The following is a 16,491-nucleotide window of genomic DNA, read 5'->3' on the forward strand; positions in this document are numbered from 1 at the left end:
CCCCTGACTCTCAAATCAACTCTCCAGTCCTGGCCTATTCCCAGAACTCAAGGGAAACCTATCTGGAATCTACCACTTCTCTCCACAACACTCCTCTGTGTCCATCCTTGTTACCTGGATCTCAGGCATAGCCTCCTAACTAATCTCCCTGCTTCCACTCTTGTTCCCTACAGGAAACATTCTCCACACAGTGGGAAGTAATTATTTCAAAAATGAAATAAGATCTTGTAAATCCTCTCCTCAGAACACTTTAACAGGTTCTTATTAAATGTAAAATTAAATCTAAACTCTACCTGGTTTACAAAGCCCTTTGTTACCTGGCTTTTCTCCACCTTCGGGACCTCATCTCTCTCTCTTGTTCCCTTTAACTGCACCAGCCTTCTTTAGGTCCTCAGACGTGTCAAACTCTCCATTCCCTCTGCCCTGAGTACTTCTGCCCCATCCATGTTGCATGTTGGCACCTCTTTTTAATTCAGGTCTCAGTTTAAATGTCTTCTTCTTGGAGAGGCTATTCTAGCCAAACACTATCACACCAGGCCATTTTTATTCACTAAGTAGATCTTGTTACTATCTACTTTTCTTATTTGCTTATTTAGCTCTTTCTCAGAGCACTCCCAACTCTCAATTAGAATGTAAGCTTCATGAAAGCAGAAGTTTTTCCTATCTTGTTCATGCTTATACTCCCCACAGCCTAGCATTCTGTAGGTGCTCAATAAATATTTGTTAAATGATTGAATGAATGAATGCTGTTCTCTGGCCAGATACTTCCTAAATAATCTATGTGACATAAAAGTATAGAAGTGAAACCACTTTGACCAAGCACCAGGATTGGTAGTAAGGTTTTTTTCCCCAGGCAAGCCTGATCTTATACTATGGTTTAAATAATATCTGAGGTATAATATTTGCCATTACTTTGAGAAATGCTGAATATTTTCTCTTAGACATAGCTCACACGCTCTTTGAGAGTCATGGTATACCTGGATAAAAAGGAAAATTACAAAATATCTGACTGAAGAAAACTGTAACTGCAAACTGATAGCTGATTTAAAAAGAAAGGAGGGAAGTGTGGAAGAAAAAGGGATTCTATGGAAAGCAACCTCACAAAGTGATCTGATCCTAAATTCTTAAATAGGCAGGTCATGGTGGGTAGTTACCACACCCCAGGCATATCACTTTTTTAGTAAAAGGTTTATCTTTGCCTTAAGCAAGCCCTGTCCATTATTTTTGTGCATCTAGGTTAACATACCTTTGAAATACACGTAACCATCCTCAACAGAGGACAGAGTCTTGTTTAACTACCCTGTAATCCAACCCTCACCTTGCCTTTTCTTGCTTTCATGTAATCTTCCTTAGTTCCCTCCCTAATACCTGATGCATAAAAGAAACTGTGCGACTGTCAATATGTGGAGCATTTGCAATCTGGCTTCCTGGCAATTGTCAATTTGGCTCAAATAAACTCTTAAAAAAATCTTATAGGTTTGGACATTTCTTATGTTGACAGAAGGAGAAAAAAACTATATTGGAACTCAACTGTGTATTCAGGCTCCGATCCCAAATCCAAGGAATATCTTTGTCTTAGATTTAAATAACTATTCTCCTCCTGTATGGTGATGCTCAGAGAAGTTAAAAGCTGCTGCCAATATTCCAGAATTTCATTGGCTACATTTCCTCCAAACTGCCTATATTAATAAAAAACACACACACAAAGGCTATAGAATCACAATTTTAAAAAGTCACATTTAGAAGTATTATTTCCAGATACATAACCATTTCCACTCAAAGAAATATGTGGACAATTCTCTTAAGTGCGTTCTAGATATTAGGACCCTATTTCTTAGAGGAGAGCCCATTCTTGGGCTCTAGGACACGACAAGCCCCTTGACTTATTTGGGTGACCCCTTCTCATGCCATCCCTACTTGTCCTCTGTACCTGCCCTGGTCACAGCATAGAAGAGCCACTACTCTTCATAGTCTCCATTTCCACTGAGGGAAATATGACTTCCACTCAATACACCAGAGCATCTCAAAACTTTGGAAACATCAGTATCACCTGAAGGGTTTATTAAAACAAATTCCTGAACCTCATCCACAGAGATTCTAATTCAGAAAGTCTGGGTGGAGCCCAAGAATATGCATTTCTAACAAGCTCACAGGTGCTGCAGACCCTGCCTTGAATAACATCGCTACAGATGATGTGGAAGGGTTGTCATGCATTTGAGGTCACAAGCTAGTAAGTCCTGGACTAGGGTTTCAAACTCAACTTTGAGTCAAAAGTTCACATGATTAACTATGGTGGAAATGTCTTTAATTCTGTAAACAGGGCTCTAGCACTCGTTTGCTGTTACCTGAGATGCTATTTGCTCACTGACTATGAAGACATGTTAGGACTTATATATGAAATACAAGTTAATTAAGAGTCCATGTATAAAATGGGCATGAGGGTGCAGTCTTCAAAGGAGTCTTTCAACTAAGTGGCTACCAAAATTGTTATGATATAAAATCTCCACAATATTTAACTTAATTTTTCAAATGTCACTGAGAAAGGCCAAGTTTTATTAGTTTTGATCACATGAGGCACTGCGAGATATTATTTATGTGGAAATGAACTGTGCATTGACTAGTGATGTCCACTGGCAGATCAAACAAGGTAACATTTAAAATCCAGGCTGTCACCTTCATGCTCTCAGCCCCCTGGTCATCATCTGTATGCTTCAGTAGTATTTGTTTATTTAGAATTCTAATTTTTGTCTAATCAAAGTCTAAATAAATTAATATTGTCTAAGCAAAGTCTAATTAGGAAAGTCAGTGTCTCTGTGTGTACACATACATACATACCCATGTAAGGACTTTCAGGGATCAACAGGAGTTTTTAAAGTTATCTACTCTTCAGGATTGTCCTTATTTCTTGCACTCTCCCAACAGGTGTTATGAAAGAGAGGACTGATCATCTCATACATATTAACCATGTCTTTTCTTGTATTTTGATGCTTTGACATCTGGGGCCATGCTGACCCTGGAGGGACTAACCTCCCAGGGCTAGCCAATTCCTGGAGATAGTAAACAACTCACGCAGGAGCCCACCTTTCAAATCCAACCAACTAATCTGGAACCCACACTCCAACAGTCTCCTCCACTGGGCTTCTATACACAGGGCCACTGTTTCCCGGCCCTAATCATCTCAGGGCCAAGTAGCAGACAACTTAGGGCAGCCCCTATGCCCCAGAGCCCACTGAAATTATCCAAACTAGTCAATCCTAAATCTATCTGCTTCTCCCCATGGAAACCATAATAAAGGCTGCCCATGGCTTCCTGGCTTCCTCTGCCTCCTTACCCACCCTGGTGCTTCCCAATGTGGACTCCCCAATAGCATGGCATACCCCTTCCTCTTGGGATCTGTGAGTATAACAATTTTTTCATTGACAGTTGTCTCCTGTTATGTTGGCCTTGTCATACCTAAATAACAACAAAATCTTTATTTTAAAACATCATACAATGTGAGATTGCACACTGTTTACGTACCTCCATCTTAGGCACACAAGGGTGCCATCATCTCTTCCATTCACCAGAATGTTTTGTCCATCCATTGACATTCTCACCGACTGAATTCCGTGCCCCTGGTGAGAATGACTCCGACACCGAACAAAAGATTCCTCAATAGTTTTAGGAACGAAGTGCAAAAATTACAAACAATTCTATCACATGGTTTTTCTAAGGGGGTTACATGCACTTTGCTTGTCGATAAGTTTTTTTCTATTTGTTAACAGCATTTTAGTTGGTATGGATGTAGCCTCTGGGTAACACAGAGCACTGAAAAATCAGTAGTTCAAAACATGTTCACCAGCATGGACTCATTCTCTCATTTGTGGTAGGATGGAAGGGAGGGATTATTACAATCAATTTGTAATAAAATCAGACACAGAGAAGCGAATGAACTTGCTATGAAGTTAAGGGAGGGCCCTTGAACAAGCAGAGGGGCAAATTCAGATGCCTTCAAGAATTAGGCAGGTTCCATTTACGTGCAAAGAGACTGAGTGTGATGAGAAAGGGTGATGGGCACTGTGAAGAAAGGAGGATACCATGCCCCACATGGAAGATGTTAATTAAACCAGCTTAGTCAGAACCCAGACAAAACACATCACTAATTTGGTATATAAGGCAGCGGTTTAAGCTCCTGGACTAAAAACTGGGATTTCTGTATCACACTGGTTTTCTCAACCTTGATAGCTTAATTTTTTAAAAAACTTTTTGAATAGGTAATACATTTAAATGGTTCAAAATTAAAAAACTACAAAAGTACATGCAGTGAAGTCTTCATGTCACCATTCTCCAACCACCTCCCAAAGGCAGTACCTTCAATAATTCAGACTTTTTTATGCATGTAAATTTTTATACAATTTTTAACATAAATTGTAGTATAATACCTATATTATGCACCTTGCTTTTCCTCCCTAACAATGTTCTTGGGGTTCTTTCCATATTGTTGCATAAAGAGCTTCTCATTCTGTATTACAGCTGTGTGATACCCCACATTTTACTTATGTGTTGTTTAAACACCATTGTTTATTTATCCAGCCTTCTGTTGATGGACATTAGGTTGATTTACAAACAGTGTTGCCATGGATAACCTCATATAGTAGGTGCTTTGCATAAAATAACCCCAACAAATCTTTGACGTCTTGCTATATCATGCCACTATCAGTTGTCATGTACATTACAAATCATTTGAATAGAGATAGTATAACAGAGTTGGCAAATTGTTCACTTAAAAATAACCTCTAAGGGATTTAAGGTTTTCCTGTATAATAACATCACTTTTGCCCAACTGTGTTCCAAATACACTTTCTTGCACATGTGAGCAAAGAGAACTGGATGGGCACAACCAGGGCCCAGTTGATCTGGATACAGGTGTGTCACATGGGTCACTGCGATGCTTCAGATGTGTGGGGTAGAACCCTGGGTAAGGATCACTGACTGCATTACATATACTGATGACCAATATAACTCGGTTCCAGCATCATATAAAGAGTCATGTGGGGGCAGCAGCAACCAGCCCAGAGGCCCTTCAGGCCAGGCAGATAGCAACAATAATCCCTAGGTTTGCACAGCAATTCGCTGTTTCCAAAGCAGTTATGCATACACCCTCTCACCAGAATCCCACAGGGTGAGAGCAAGCAAGGCTTCCCTAATATTACAGAAGAGCGGCTGAAGCTCAGTGAGTTTCCAAGATACACAACTAAGTGGTGGATGAGCTGGGCTGAAGCTCACCAATGGCAGTCTTGCCCCAGGCCTTTTCTTTACAGATCTCAGTCCCTGGTTGGTGTGTCCTCCCTCAGAAACTCAAACCTCAGCACTTAAATACACCTAATGTTAAAGTCAATACCACCACCAGTGGTAAATAAGTTATGACTCAACTAAGAAAGAATTCCAACTCCTTTCCTAAGGGCTTTTCCTCCTTATACTAGATCAAGGTATACATCCCATAATTTAAGAAAAAGTTTACCAAAGTGTGAATGTCTCGGATACACAGAGTTCCACATTTAGCTCTTGTTAAGAGCCACAATCCATGCACAGACAGAGAGATCATTCCAGCTCCATACTGTTTGCTCTGCACTTTTTGGTACGGCTTAAGAATGTAAACACCGCTATGTTCCTGCCGATCAAAGAAAATGACTGCGTTATAGAAAAGACCAGGGGAGCGGCATCTTAGGGTTTGCAGTTGTGCATATACAGTCAGATTCAAAGCTGCAAACTCTGTCATTGGAAATAAACTGACACATGATAAAGCAGGCACCTGTATTTGTATCACATTTTTCATCTTTGTTTGCAAATAAAAGTTCATCTTGCCAACTAAGAAAAGTCTTTATGAGTTACTCATAAAGATCCCAGACGACACTGACAATCTTTCTCACCAATCATTTTAATATCAGTCCGTGCTCAAGTCAAAATTAATTACTCAATATACCCCCTATGTGTTTCGTGTACTCCCACCTCCAAGTCCACGATATTTCTCCCTGTCTTAATCTAACCTATTATTCAAAGTTCAGTTAAAATATTACTTCCCCCATGAAGCTTTTCTTGAATCTTCCTTATCACTAGCCATGTCTTCCTTCTCTGAATTTCTTTGTCTCACACCTTGCTGACATTGGCCACCCTGGGAGAGAAGGGCTTTGATTGAAGGGTTTAGGGAGGAAGGGTGGTAGATAATCTGGGCCAGTGTATGTAGTGGGCCAGTGTAATATGGGAGAAGTTTAAGAGAGTGCGATGAAAGGAAGCCAGAAACATAGTTTAACTATTTTGTGCAATTTTGCTTAGGCTTTAGGTGCAAATTTCTGCTGAAAATCATCAACCCTGCAGTCCTGGACACCTGTGGGATAGATTTTCTGTTAGATTATTTTTTCAAGGCACTAAACTAATGCTGTATCATCTGCATATTTATCTGACAAGTATGATATATGTAGCACAAGTGTGAGGTTGCTCCAACCTATTTTGATGGATTAACAAGTCATGCTAATATATACCTAATTCAAGGAAATTATGTTACTATAATAAAGCCATTTGTTAACTGGACTATAATGTTAAAGCACGGATCAAGTTTAAGTAACACAATATGTCGACCTTGATTGCTAAGATAAATGATGGCAAGCTTAGGTTTTGGCGTACTTTTTCAGGAAGAGGATAGCTGCAGATGTACGGCACTTCACTACAGAAGCCATATATCTGGTGACTTTGGAAGTCCAACACTGCAGAGGACAGAGAGTGCTCTGTCTCATACAGGAACTTATGAATGAATTCGTCTCTCATCCTCCCTCTTTCATTAGCAAAGGTTGCAGAAACTGTAACATATAGGGAAGAACAGTGATCACTTGCACCATATATTGATTTTATTTTATTATTTTTATTTATTTAAAAAAAATCTTTATTGATTTCAGAGAGAGGAAGGGAGAGGCAGAGAGAGAGAGAAACATCAATGATGAGAGTGTTGTCATTGATTGGCTGCCTCCTGCACACCCCCGACTGAGGATTGAGCCCGCAATCCGGGCACGTGCCCTGACTAGGAATCGAACCAAGATCTCCTGGATCCTAGGCCAGGTTGATTTTAATTTTTAATTGTTATGAAAAACTATGAAAAGTGAAATAAGAATTTTAAATGCTCAATTAATAATGCAGAGGCTAGTAGGTGATAAAAGGATTTAAAAACAATTTGGCTCCATTAGAAATACTTGAGTATTAAGTAATTGATAGTGAATAAATTATCTTTTATAGGGCCTTGGTTAATTTCATCAATTAAATAGAGATATAATTTCAAGTAACTCATGACAGTCTTTAATTAAAACATGGTTAATTTAAATATAAAAGTACTTTGAAGTTTTTGGCTCTTTTATACTCTACAATTATATACTTGCAAAATAGCTACCTAGATATTTGTTACCTAAAACAGCGTCTATTTTATCAGACCTCTAGCCAGAAAGCTTTCCTTAGAATTTTATCAGTGAAAGTAACTACACTGTAACCTATATGAATTTGACTATGTATATTTAAAACTACAAAAAGGAGATATCACAAAATGACAAACCTATTTGACAAAAGTGCAAGTTGATCTGTTTCTTTTTTCTGGTAATTGGACAGACTCACATGAATGACAAAGCCTAGAAGAAAGTCCGCTTTCACATTGTTTAGCAGCCTCATTAGTTCACTTTGTAAGATACACAAAAAGATGGCCATTTTACATCTTCACATATTAAGAGAAAACCCCCCCCCACTAGGTCCAGGACAGAACTGGTTGCTTGTTTTTTCTTTACCTTGTGGTAGTATTTTAGGCAGAGTAAATATTTCCAGCCTGCTTCTCCCTGTTTCTGGAAGTGGGGAAAGCACCATCACTTCCACTATGTCTGTTTCCAAAAGAGACACTGTGGATATTTGTAAAATGTCTTTGCCCACCTCTGAAAGAAAACAAAAATCAACACCATCAGGGGTCATTGATAAGTTCAAAGAATCTTTCATCTTCCCAAGTAAGATACCACATTATAGAACTGCCTTCACTAAATCTTTAAATTCAAACTTATTTACAAGATATTGAAAGTGACCTTTCAACACAAGTGATGGGGACATTTTTGATGAACAGATAAAGGAGTCTCCTGATAAGATGTCTGTGTTGGCTGATTCAACCCATCTTGATGGGTTCAGCTTCTTTCCCAGGCAGGGAGGCCTCAGGGAGTCCTCCATGCCCACCCCACTCAGCCTTCTTCCTTCAAGCTCTGTCTAGAGTGGGTAGCTCCCAGTTTTCTCATTAATCTGGCCTGTCCTCAGTTTTTTTCACTGCCTTGTCTTTCTCTGTCCACAACTTCAATGGAAATAGTTTTCCCATCCCACATGCTGACGACCAGATATGTTAAAAAATGGAATATTTAGGCAGAACTTGCATCTACTGTGAGGTCAGCCACAGGTCCCACTACACTCTATGTCGTCTAATTTACATATTAAGATTACCTGTTGGGCCACAGTAAGCAACCAGGTTTGCTTCTACTCTACCTTCTTAAGCCATCTCAGCAGCTTCTGCGATTTCAAGGTCAGAATTCTATCATTTACCTGGGAACTACAAATCTCCATCTCCAAACTTATGTTAAAGATGCCCAAATGAAGAGTTTATTGGTTTCAAATCTACAAAGCTCCCCAGCTCACCCTATTTCTCAACCTCCATAATTTCCTTTTTTCTTGAGTTTTTATTTCAATTAATAACATCACAAACTTTCACCACCTAGGCTAGAAAGTTTAGAGTCATTGCTGCTCTTTCCCTTTAACATATGATCAAATAGTATGTCCTAACAATTCCATCACTCATAGTTGTTTCCCTCTTTTCTCTGCAGCATGGTGTGTGCATGGTGGACAAGAGCAGGAGCCCTGCAGCCAGGCTTCCAGAGTGAGTCCTGGCTCCACCACAATCTGCTTGCATGACCTGGGACAACAGTACTTACCCTCGCTCTGCCTCAGCTGCCTCACCTGGAAATAAGTATAATAATAGTCCCTACCGTGTAAAATTGTCTGTAAGAATTAAATGAATTAACACATGCCAAGTGCTTAGAACACTGAAATCCCTCAATAAATGTTGGCTATTGTCATGATTAATATCACTTTAAGCCTGGCAACTAGAATAATTGCCTAACTCATATCTTTTATTCCATCCTCTGGCCTTTCTGTTTCATCTTCACATTTGTGCCACAGTCATCCTCTAAAATACCAGGTCAAGTCATTCTAGTCCCATCTTGAAAACCTCTGATGATATCGCTTTAACCACAGAACAAAGTCCAGACTCCTTGGAATGGCACTCAGGACCCTTTGTCTTTTTTCAGACTTCATCGCCATAGTCATCATCTAGTAAACTCTTCTGTTTACCTATTTATTACATCAGACTTCTTACCTCTCCAAGGGCTTTTGCTCCAACTTTCACCTCGAGATGAAAAACTAATATGGCTCATCTTCCACTACTTTAAACCCTTGGAAAACTCCTCCCCATCCTCTGCACGGCCCCCTGTAGTGTCCCCTTTACCTCACTCATTTCCTTACACCTGCAGGATTAACTGCTTCTTCCTCTGAGCCTACACAACACTCTGCCATTCCTCCTCCACTAAATTGCCAGCATTTTACACCTAGTTAGGTACTCAATAATTTTAAAAAATCAATAAATAGATTTGAAAAACATACTTGGGGGAAATAGATATATATATTTAGTACCTAAAGCCAGAGAGAAATATATTAGTTCTTATTATTTATCATATAAGTGCCATTTTGCTACTACAAATGTGGTTTACCTGGGCATTTAAACAAACATTACTGAGAAAAGCTGGACATCATTTTGTTTAAAGAGGAAACATTAAAGATTCATGTCATAAAACTTTCTTTAAATATCTTTATTAAATAGAGATCAAATTTTTAAAAAAGTATTTCAAGGATAAAAAACCCAAACTTCTCTTTGTAATATTAGAAATATTTAGCCATTTCATTATTTAATTCATTGATTGATTCAAGAAAATTTATTTAGTATCAACTATGTACCAAGCAGATGTATCAAAAACCTCTAAATATGATGTAGGAATTCTCCTAAGTAACTTTTAACAGTTATTTAAATGTTTCTCTGTTGGAAAATATACCACAAATAATTATCTCACGATAGCCCCATTTGTACCACCTTAAATTCTTTGGAATAAAGTGACCAATATTTTAAATTAATAAGCATTTTACGTAGTACCTACGAATCCAAGGATGTGAAATAAGCTTGAGGGTTTGGCATTGATAACAAAGATGTATCCTTCTGATGTTCCAGCTAATAGATACATTCCTCGCTGGTCATAACTAGAAAAGAAGAAATGCGATTTCACTTGTTTCACTCATAAGATGGTAGACATTTATTGAACAACAGAACAGAGATCCATTCAAAACCAGTCATTCTTATGGTCTGTGATTTTCAATACTATCTGACTTATAAAAGCCAAGTGAATATACATAAGTGTAATCATTACATTCTAGGGTAATGCTATTTCCAAATTTTAACAAAGTCAAGAGGATTCACTGAAGATGGGCAACTATTACATCATATGTGAATGAAATGCGACAATAGAGCTTTCAAGTGGAAATAAGCAATTCCAATATGAGTGACGAGTACATTTCAGTACCTTTCAGGACCAGTACCTGGCAGGAGGAAGAATGTAGTGAAATGTTTTTACACCTTCATCAAATTAGAAAAAGTGGAGAAATGCAAATTAGGATAAGAGAGAAGGATCTGAGAAAGGTGCAACAAAAAATATGGTACAGAAGAGCAGGGTGTAACTGGAGGATGGTTAGCAGCCCTTCCCCACTGAGCTGGAGGCAGCGCAGCCTGCAGGAACAGCCGACAGCGGTGGAAAGCCAGCTCCTCCAGCTGCCAGCTGGGTAATCTCTCCGCAAGCACTTCTCTTAACCTCTCTGAACCCGAGTTCCCTCATTTGTGGAACAGGCACAAGCACAATACCTTCCTGACTGGTGGGGCGAGGATCGTATTCAATAAGCTACAATGTGTGACATGCACAAATGTCAGTTCTCAACACTACTATTATGATAAATTAACATAAGAAAGAATAATAATAATAACATGAGTCCAAACCCAATGTCTCTATGCTGTCTCAAAAGTCTTGCTTCCAAAGATTTAAAATCATCTAAATGCCCATCAATATACTATCTTTTAAAAGTGATTGTATATTCATACAATGAAATACTATATAGCTGTAAAAAAGGAGGACAGTCTTTATGAGTGGATAGAAAACATTCTCTAAGATACACTATTAAGTGGGGAAAAAGGAGATGCAGAACATTGTATATGGTTTGCTCCCTTTTAGAGCAAAGACAGTGACTCTGGAGCCTCACTGCCTGGGTTCCAATCCCAACCTTTGCCCTTTATGCCTGTGAAATACTAAGCAAGTTATTTAAACTATTTGTTTTCTTTCTTATCTGCAGTGGAGACAATACGAGTGTCCATCTCATAAAGTTAATACAACAGAAGTGCCTGGCACACTCTAAGTGCTTGATAATTATTTGTGTAAATACAACAAAGTACGCATCTTTTTGCTTGTTTATGGGTAAAATATCTCTGGAAAGGAGGCACGAGAAATTGGTAACAGGCTGTCTCCAGACAGGAGAACTGGGGTTCAGGGACAAGGGTAGGACACCTTTCATTACACTCTCCTCTGTACTTTTTAAACACTGAACTGAGTCAATATATTAATTTCCAAAACAAGTTTTAATTGACACTTAAAACTTAAAATGTAAAGGAATTACAGCTTCCCTGGAATTCTCAACAGACAGGTCTGACAGAGCTGCTGCGAGAAGCAGGCAGTACTTACAGGAGGTGCTGAACCGGGTATTCGGAGAGAAAGGCCTTGTGAACTGCCTGAGGGGACTCGGCATCCAGGACATCAATGAAGTGGACAGAGCCTCCCACAGTCCCCACTGCCGCAGACAGGGAGGAGGGGGAACAAGCCAGAACTGTCGCCTGTTTAAAATAAACCCCCAGCTGCTTAACTTCACTGTGTCAAAAAACAAACACAAAAAACAGAAAGACGAAGCCAGATCTCCTACACACCAGAATTCTAGTTTATTGGAAAAGCCTGTAGAATCTGAGAAGCGTGGCCCATGTTGTGACAAATTACCTACTCAACATTTCCAAGCTCACCTAGTGCACAATAAGTTACAGGAATCTGTACACTTTATTCCTTTACCCTAAAATTAGAATGATAAAAATATGAAGAAATTTCTTGAACTTTAAGCCATTTCATCCCTAAATGATTATAAAATTACACCAATAATCATGAAAAGTAAAATAAGAAATTTAAAATAAATTTCTAGTACCTTTTGGACATCTTTATAGAATGTTAGAGATTTTTTAAAAATATGTTTTAATTTTTTAAAGAGCGAGGGACAAACATCGATGAGAGAGAAATGTAGATCGGCTTCCTCCTGCAAGCCCCCTACTAGGCATCACGCCCGCAACCTGGGCATGTGCCCTGACCAGGCATCAAATGGGGGACCTCTTGGCGCCTGGGACGATGCTCACCCAACTGAGCCACACCGGCCGGGCTAGAGATTTCTGAAATCATCATTTTTCCATGGGATAATGGTAGATCCTGGGGTGTTGGTATGACTGAGGAAGACTTCAGAAAATAACCATTATCACTGTACTATGTATTCAGTCACCAAAGAATGCATCACAGCTTCCTGCTTTTCTCACCATCATTTACAGAACATAATGTCTGAGAGAATAAATTTGCTTTCATGACACTTAAGAAATCAGATTCATTTCTCTATAAATTAAAATTTGTAGGTTGTTTTGAATAAAATTATAGAATGTTAGAAATAGAAAAGATCTTAGGAGATAATCATTTTGCAGAACAGAAAATAGAGGCCAAGAAAAGGGCAGCAATTTGCCCCAGGATCTCATAGGTGGTGACAAAGCTCAGATGAGAAGTCAGGTCCTACCTCATTAAATTACACGGTTTCGAAATTGAGGTTTTTAGTTTAGTTTTAAAAGTGAATTTTCCAAGGCTTAACCCCAAGTTCTATACTCTGTAGTCGATTGAACCAAGACCCCTACTTTTTAATTTTTGGCTCAAGATGCTTACAATGGCAATTTTCTTTCATTTCTAACTAATCCCCTTGAGGTTAGATGGGGCCATTTAAGTATTTATGGTCAAGGGGATATTTTAATTCTGAGTAAAAACACTTAACTGCGAATTCAAGACCCTCTAGTGCTCTCTTCCTATACCATGGCACTGAGGAGCTATTAGTTGGTGGAGCCTCCATCAGCCTGTGTCCCTGAGAGACAGTACAGAGCAGAGGCCCTGTCGATCCACAGTGAAGTTATAGCATGAATGAGATAAAACACCAGAATTTCAGGTATACCTGCAACCACAGGAAAACTTGTCCTTTCCTATACACCAATGTAGTACCTTAAGTTTCATCCTCTTGGCTGTAAAATATACTTTATACACAAGAATTACTCTAAATATATAAGGTAAAAATGCAATAAGGCATCGCCACAGACTATTGACAGGTGAATGTGCAAAAGTAGATTGGATAAGAATTCAAATTTTTTTTTAAAAGTCCATTTATAAGGCATACTTACTGGGGTATTTAGATAAATCCTGCTGACACAAGCACCATCCTCCACACACCAAATACAAATTTCCCCTGAATATGTGAGTGTCTGTAAAAGAAAGAAAAATAAAACTCTAAGTGGAAAACAAGACTCTGCTTTGGAAGCATGTTCTAAATCTTTTTCTAGTATGTCTATCACTCTGATTATTTTGTATAAAATTTTATTTTACTTATGTGGATTATAATTACTTCACAATCTCAACATCAGTACTTCTGATTTTAACAAACATTAACTACTATTTTTAATGTCTTAAGTAACATAATAACTAATTAGAATTAGAGAAGTAAAATAAAGATTTTTTTTCCTGTGTAATATAACTGAGATAACATTATTTGAAAATTCAGTGGGATTACTGCCTAGTGAATAAGCCTAGAAATAGCAAATTATACATTGTTATTTACTTAATTAATAGACTTTGTTTTTAAGAGCAATTTTTGGGTAACAGAAAATTTGAGCAGAAAGCACAGAGACTTCCTCCTCTCCTATGCATACAATTCCCCTATTATTGACATCTTGTATTAACATGATACATTTGTTACAACTGATGAGCCAATATCGATACATTATCATTGACTAAAGCCTATAGTTTACATTATGGTTCACTATTTGTGTTATATATTCTGTGGGTTTTGACAAATCTATAATGACATGTATCCACCATCACAGCATCATACAGAATCATTTCACTGCCCTAAAAATTCTCTGTTCCACCTCTTTCTTCTTCTCTTCCTCCCTCTCACTGGACCCCTGGAAACCACTGATCTTTTATCTCCATAGGTTTGCTGTTTCCAGAATGTCATACAGAGGGAATGATACAGCCTTGTCAAAGTGGCTTCTTTCACTTCACAATATGTATTTAAGTTTCCTCTATATCTTTTCATAGCTTAACAGCTCATTTCTTTGGAGTGATGAATAATATTCTATTGTATGAATGTACCACAATTTGTTTATCCATTCTCCTGTTGAAGGACATCTTGGTTGCTTCCTCTGGTATCTTGTTTTTGTTTAGTACTGCTGTCTTTGGATTTTCCATGAGATTTCTTAAATAAGGTCTGAGATGTGCATATTTTTCCATTGCAATCCCTTCTGGTACTGGCTCCAGTGTGGTTTCTACTTTTGGGCATCTGCTCCATAAGCTGTCATTCTCTGCATCTGCCTGTCTGTCTCTATAATTTTGGAGGCATCAGTCGTCTCTATCACCTCAATCTGATGGATCTAAGAAGAATTGCTGATTTTAAATTCATTCAGCTTTCTTTCTTGTTATGAGGCTCCTTACATGCTGGACTGGAATCCTGAAGTTCATATTGTTCATTTTTACAAATAATTTTTACTCTTTCACAGATCAAGACTGAAAGCAGCTTAAAACAACTACAATGTGGTACAATTTCTGTTTTTTGACTATTATGGAGTAACAAGAAACTGTGGATCAAGTATCTAAATCCTAAATGTGAAAATCTTGTATGGAATTTTTAACTGATTTTAAACAACCATAGGAATATACATAATGCTTAGCAGAGAACATCTGGAGGAAAAATCATATACTCAAAATCTCAAGATTGAATAAAAATTTAAGTGTTAACTATTCCATAATCTATATTTTTATTTGTTACAACTCCCAAAATATTAATGGATTTGCTGATAAATCATATGAAAAGTAAAATACGTTTCTTGAGATAAACAATAGGTAAATAGTTAAATACCCAGAAAAAAAGTTTCTTTTCTAAATGTAGAGGGCGGGATATTTTCCTAAGTAGATCAAATTCATGTTTTGTGCATGGCAGCTATTTCATTTTCATCCTCAGATGGGACTGCATCACTCTGAAAGAGCATAAATACTAACAGTTTACGAGTGTTGATGACTCATTAGCAATGAATGTGTTTAAAAGCCTGGCTTGGAAAGTTTTCTGGTGAATACAAACAGAATGGCTCCTAAAATTTTGATTGCTTTGGTCATTCGCAGAGACTTAATATGATGGAGTCCCAACATGATAATGTCATTCCAACTTGGGAGTACATTTGATGATGAAAGTGGTTGGCATTTCTACCACATCTTCAAGAATAACCTCTACCTCCTATTTACATCAGGTTGCACATGAACTTCCAAAATCTCATCTTTAAATCACTGTGACACAATAAAATACTCCTTACCATGCAGTATTCATTTCCAGGTGTGATCAAGTCAGTTGACTGAAATTTCCCATCACAAGCCTCTAGGATTTTATCTAAGGTTGGCTCCTCACCAAAAGTGTAAATATAAACAGATCCCTTTAAATATACCAAAAGAAAAAAAGGAAAATTAATGGAATTGTGTGAGCAGTTCAACAAATACTTATTAAATGCCTCCTGTGAGCAAGGCATTGTATGGGACTAGGTGATGGAATATTGGAGATCAACTCCTTAAGGTCTTGAGAAGCTTAAAATGTAGATGCATAATGTGTTTGTTTATTGATTCATTCATCATAATCAATAAATGGGACTTTATTCTTTTCTCCAATTCTAGGCATTCATTTTTTAAGTTATATAATGTAACAAAAAACCTTTTTTCTGACTTTAAAAATAATGCATAAAATTTGAAAAATGTAGAGAACTGGAGAAGTTAAGAGGAACTAAATCCTATCACATACTAGATCATGGTGGACACTAATGAAAACTTTTAATAAGCCTTTGTGGAAATTGTGAAGATGTGGCCAAAGCTGTCTTTTTATGACTTGTTTATCACTCTCAGTTCCCAAATTCACCTCTCAAAAACAAAAAAAAGAAAAGAAAAAAAAAGAAATCTATCCTGAAAGTTCTACATCTCTGCCAAGTAA

At 37.9% G+C, this 16,491-nt stretch overlaps 1 protein-coding gene across 1 annotated transcript in view; it reads right to left on the bottom strand.

Moving 5' to 3' along the window:
* The window catches only part of CFAP43 (cilia and flagella associated protein 43), a 69,135-nt gene that overhangs the window by 34,565 nt on the left and 18,079 nt on the right, over window positions 1-16,491 (bottom strand). The window contains exons 9-17 of the mRNA XM_081158160.1: window positions 15,830-15,946; window positions 13,649-13,729; window positions 11,871-12,019; window positions 10,244-10,347; window positions 7,800-7,940; window positions 6,661-6,833; window positions 5,501-5,650; window positions 3,520-3,650; window positions 1,532-1,679 (exon numbers count right to left, since the gene is read on the bottom strand). Coding sequence (XP_081014286.1) covers window positions 1,532-1,679; window positions 3,520-3,650; window positions 5,501-5,650; window positions 6,661-6,833; window positions 7,800-7,940; window positions 10,244-10,347; window positions 11,871-12,019; window positions 13,649-13,729; window positions 15,830-15,946 — 1,194 coding nt within the window. The remainder of the gene's footprint in view (window positions 1-1,531; window positions 1,680-3,519; window positions 3,651-5,500; window positions 5,651-6,660; window positions 6,834-7,799; window positions 7,941-10,243; window positions 10,348-11,870; window positions 12,020-13,648; window positions 13,730-15,829; window positions 15,947-16,491) is intronic.

Source organism: Miniopterus schreibersii (genome assembly GCF_964146895.1).
Source record: "Miniopterus schreibersii genome assembly, chromosome: 14".
NCBI classification, from domain to species: Eukaryota; Metazoa; Chordata; class Mammalia; order Chiroptera; family Miniopteridae; genus Miniopterus; species Miniopterus schreibersii.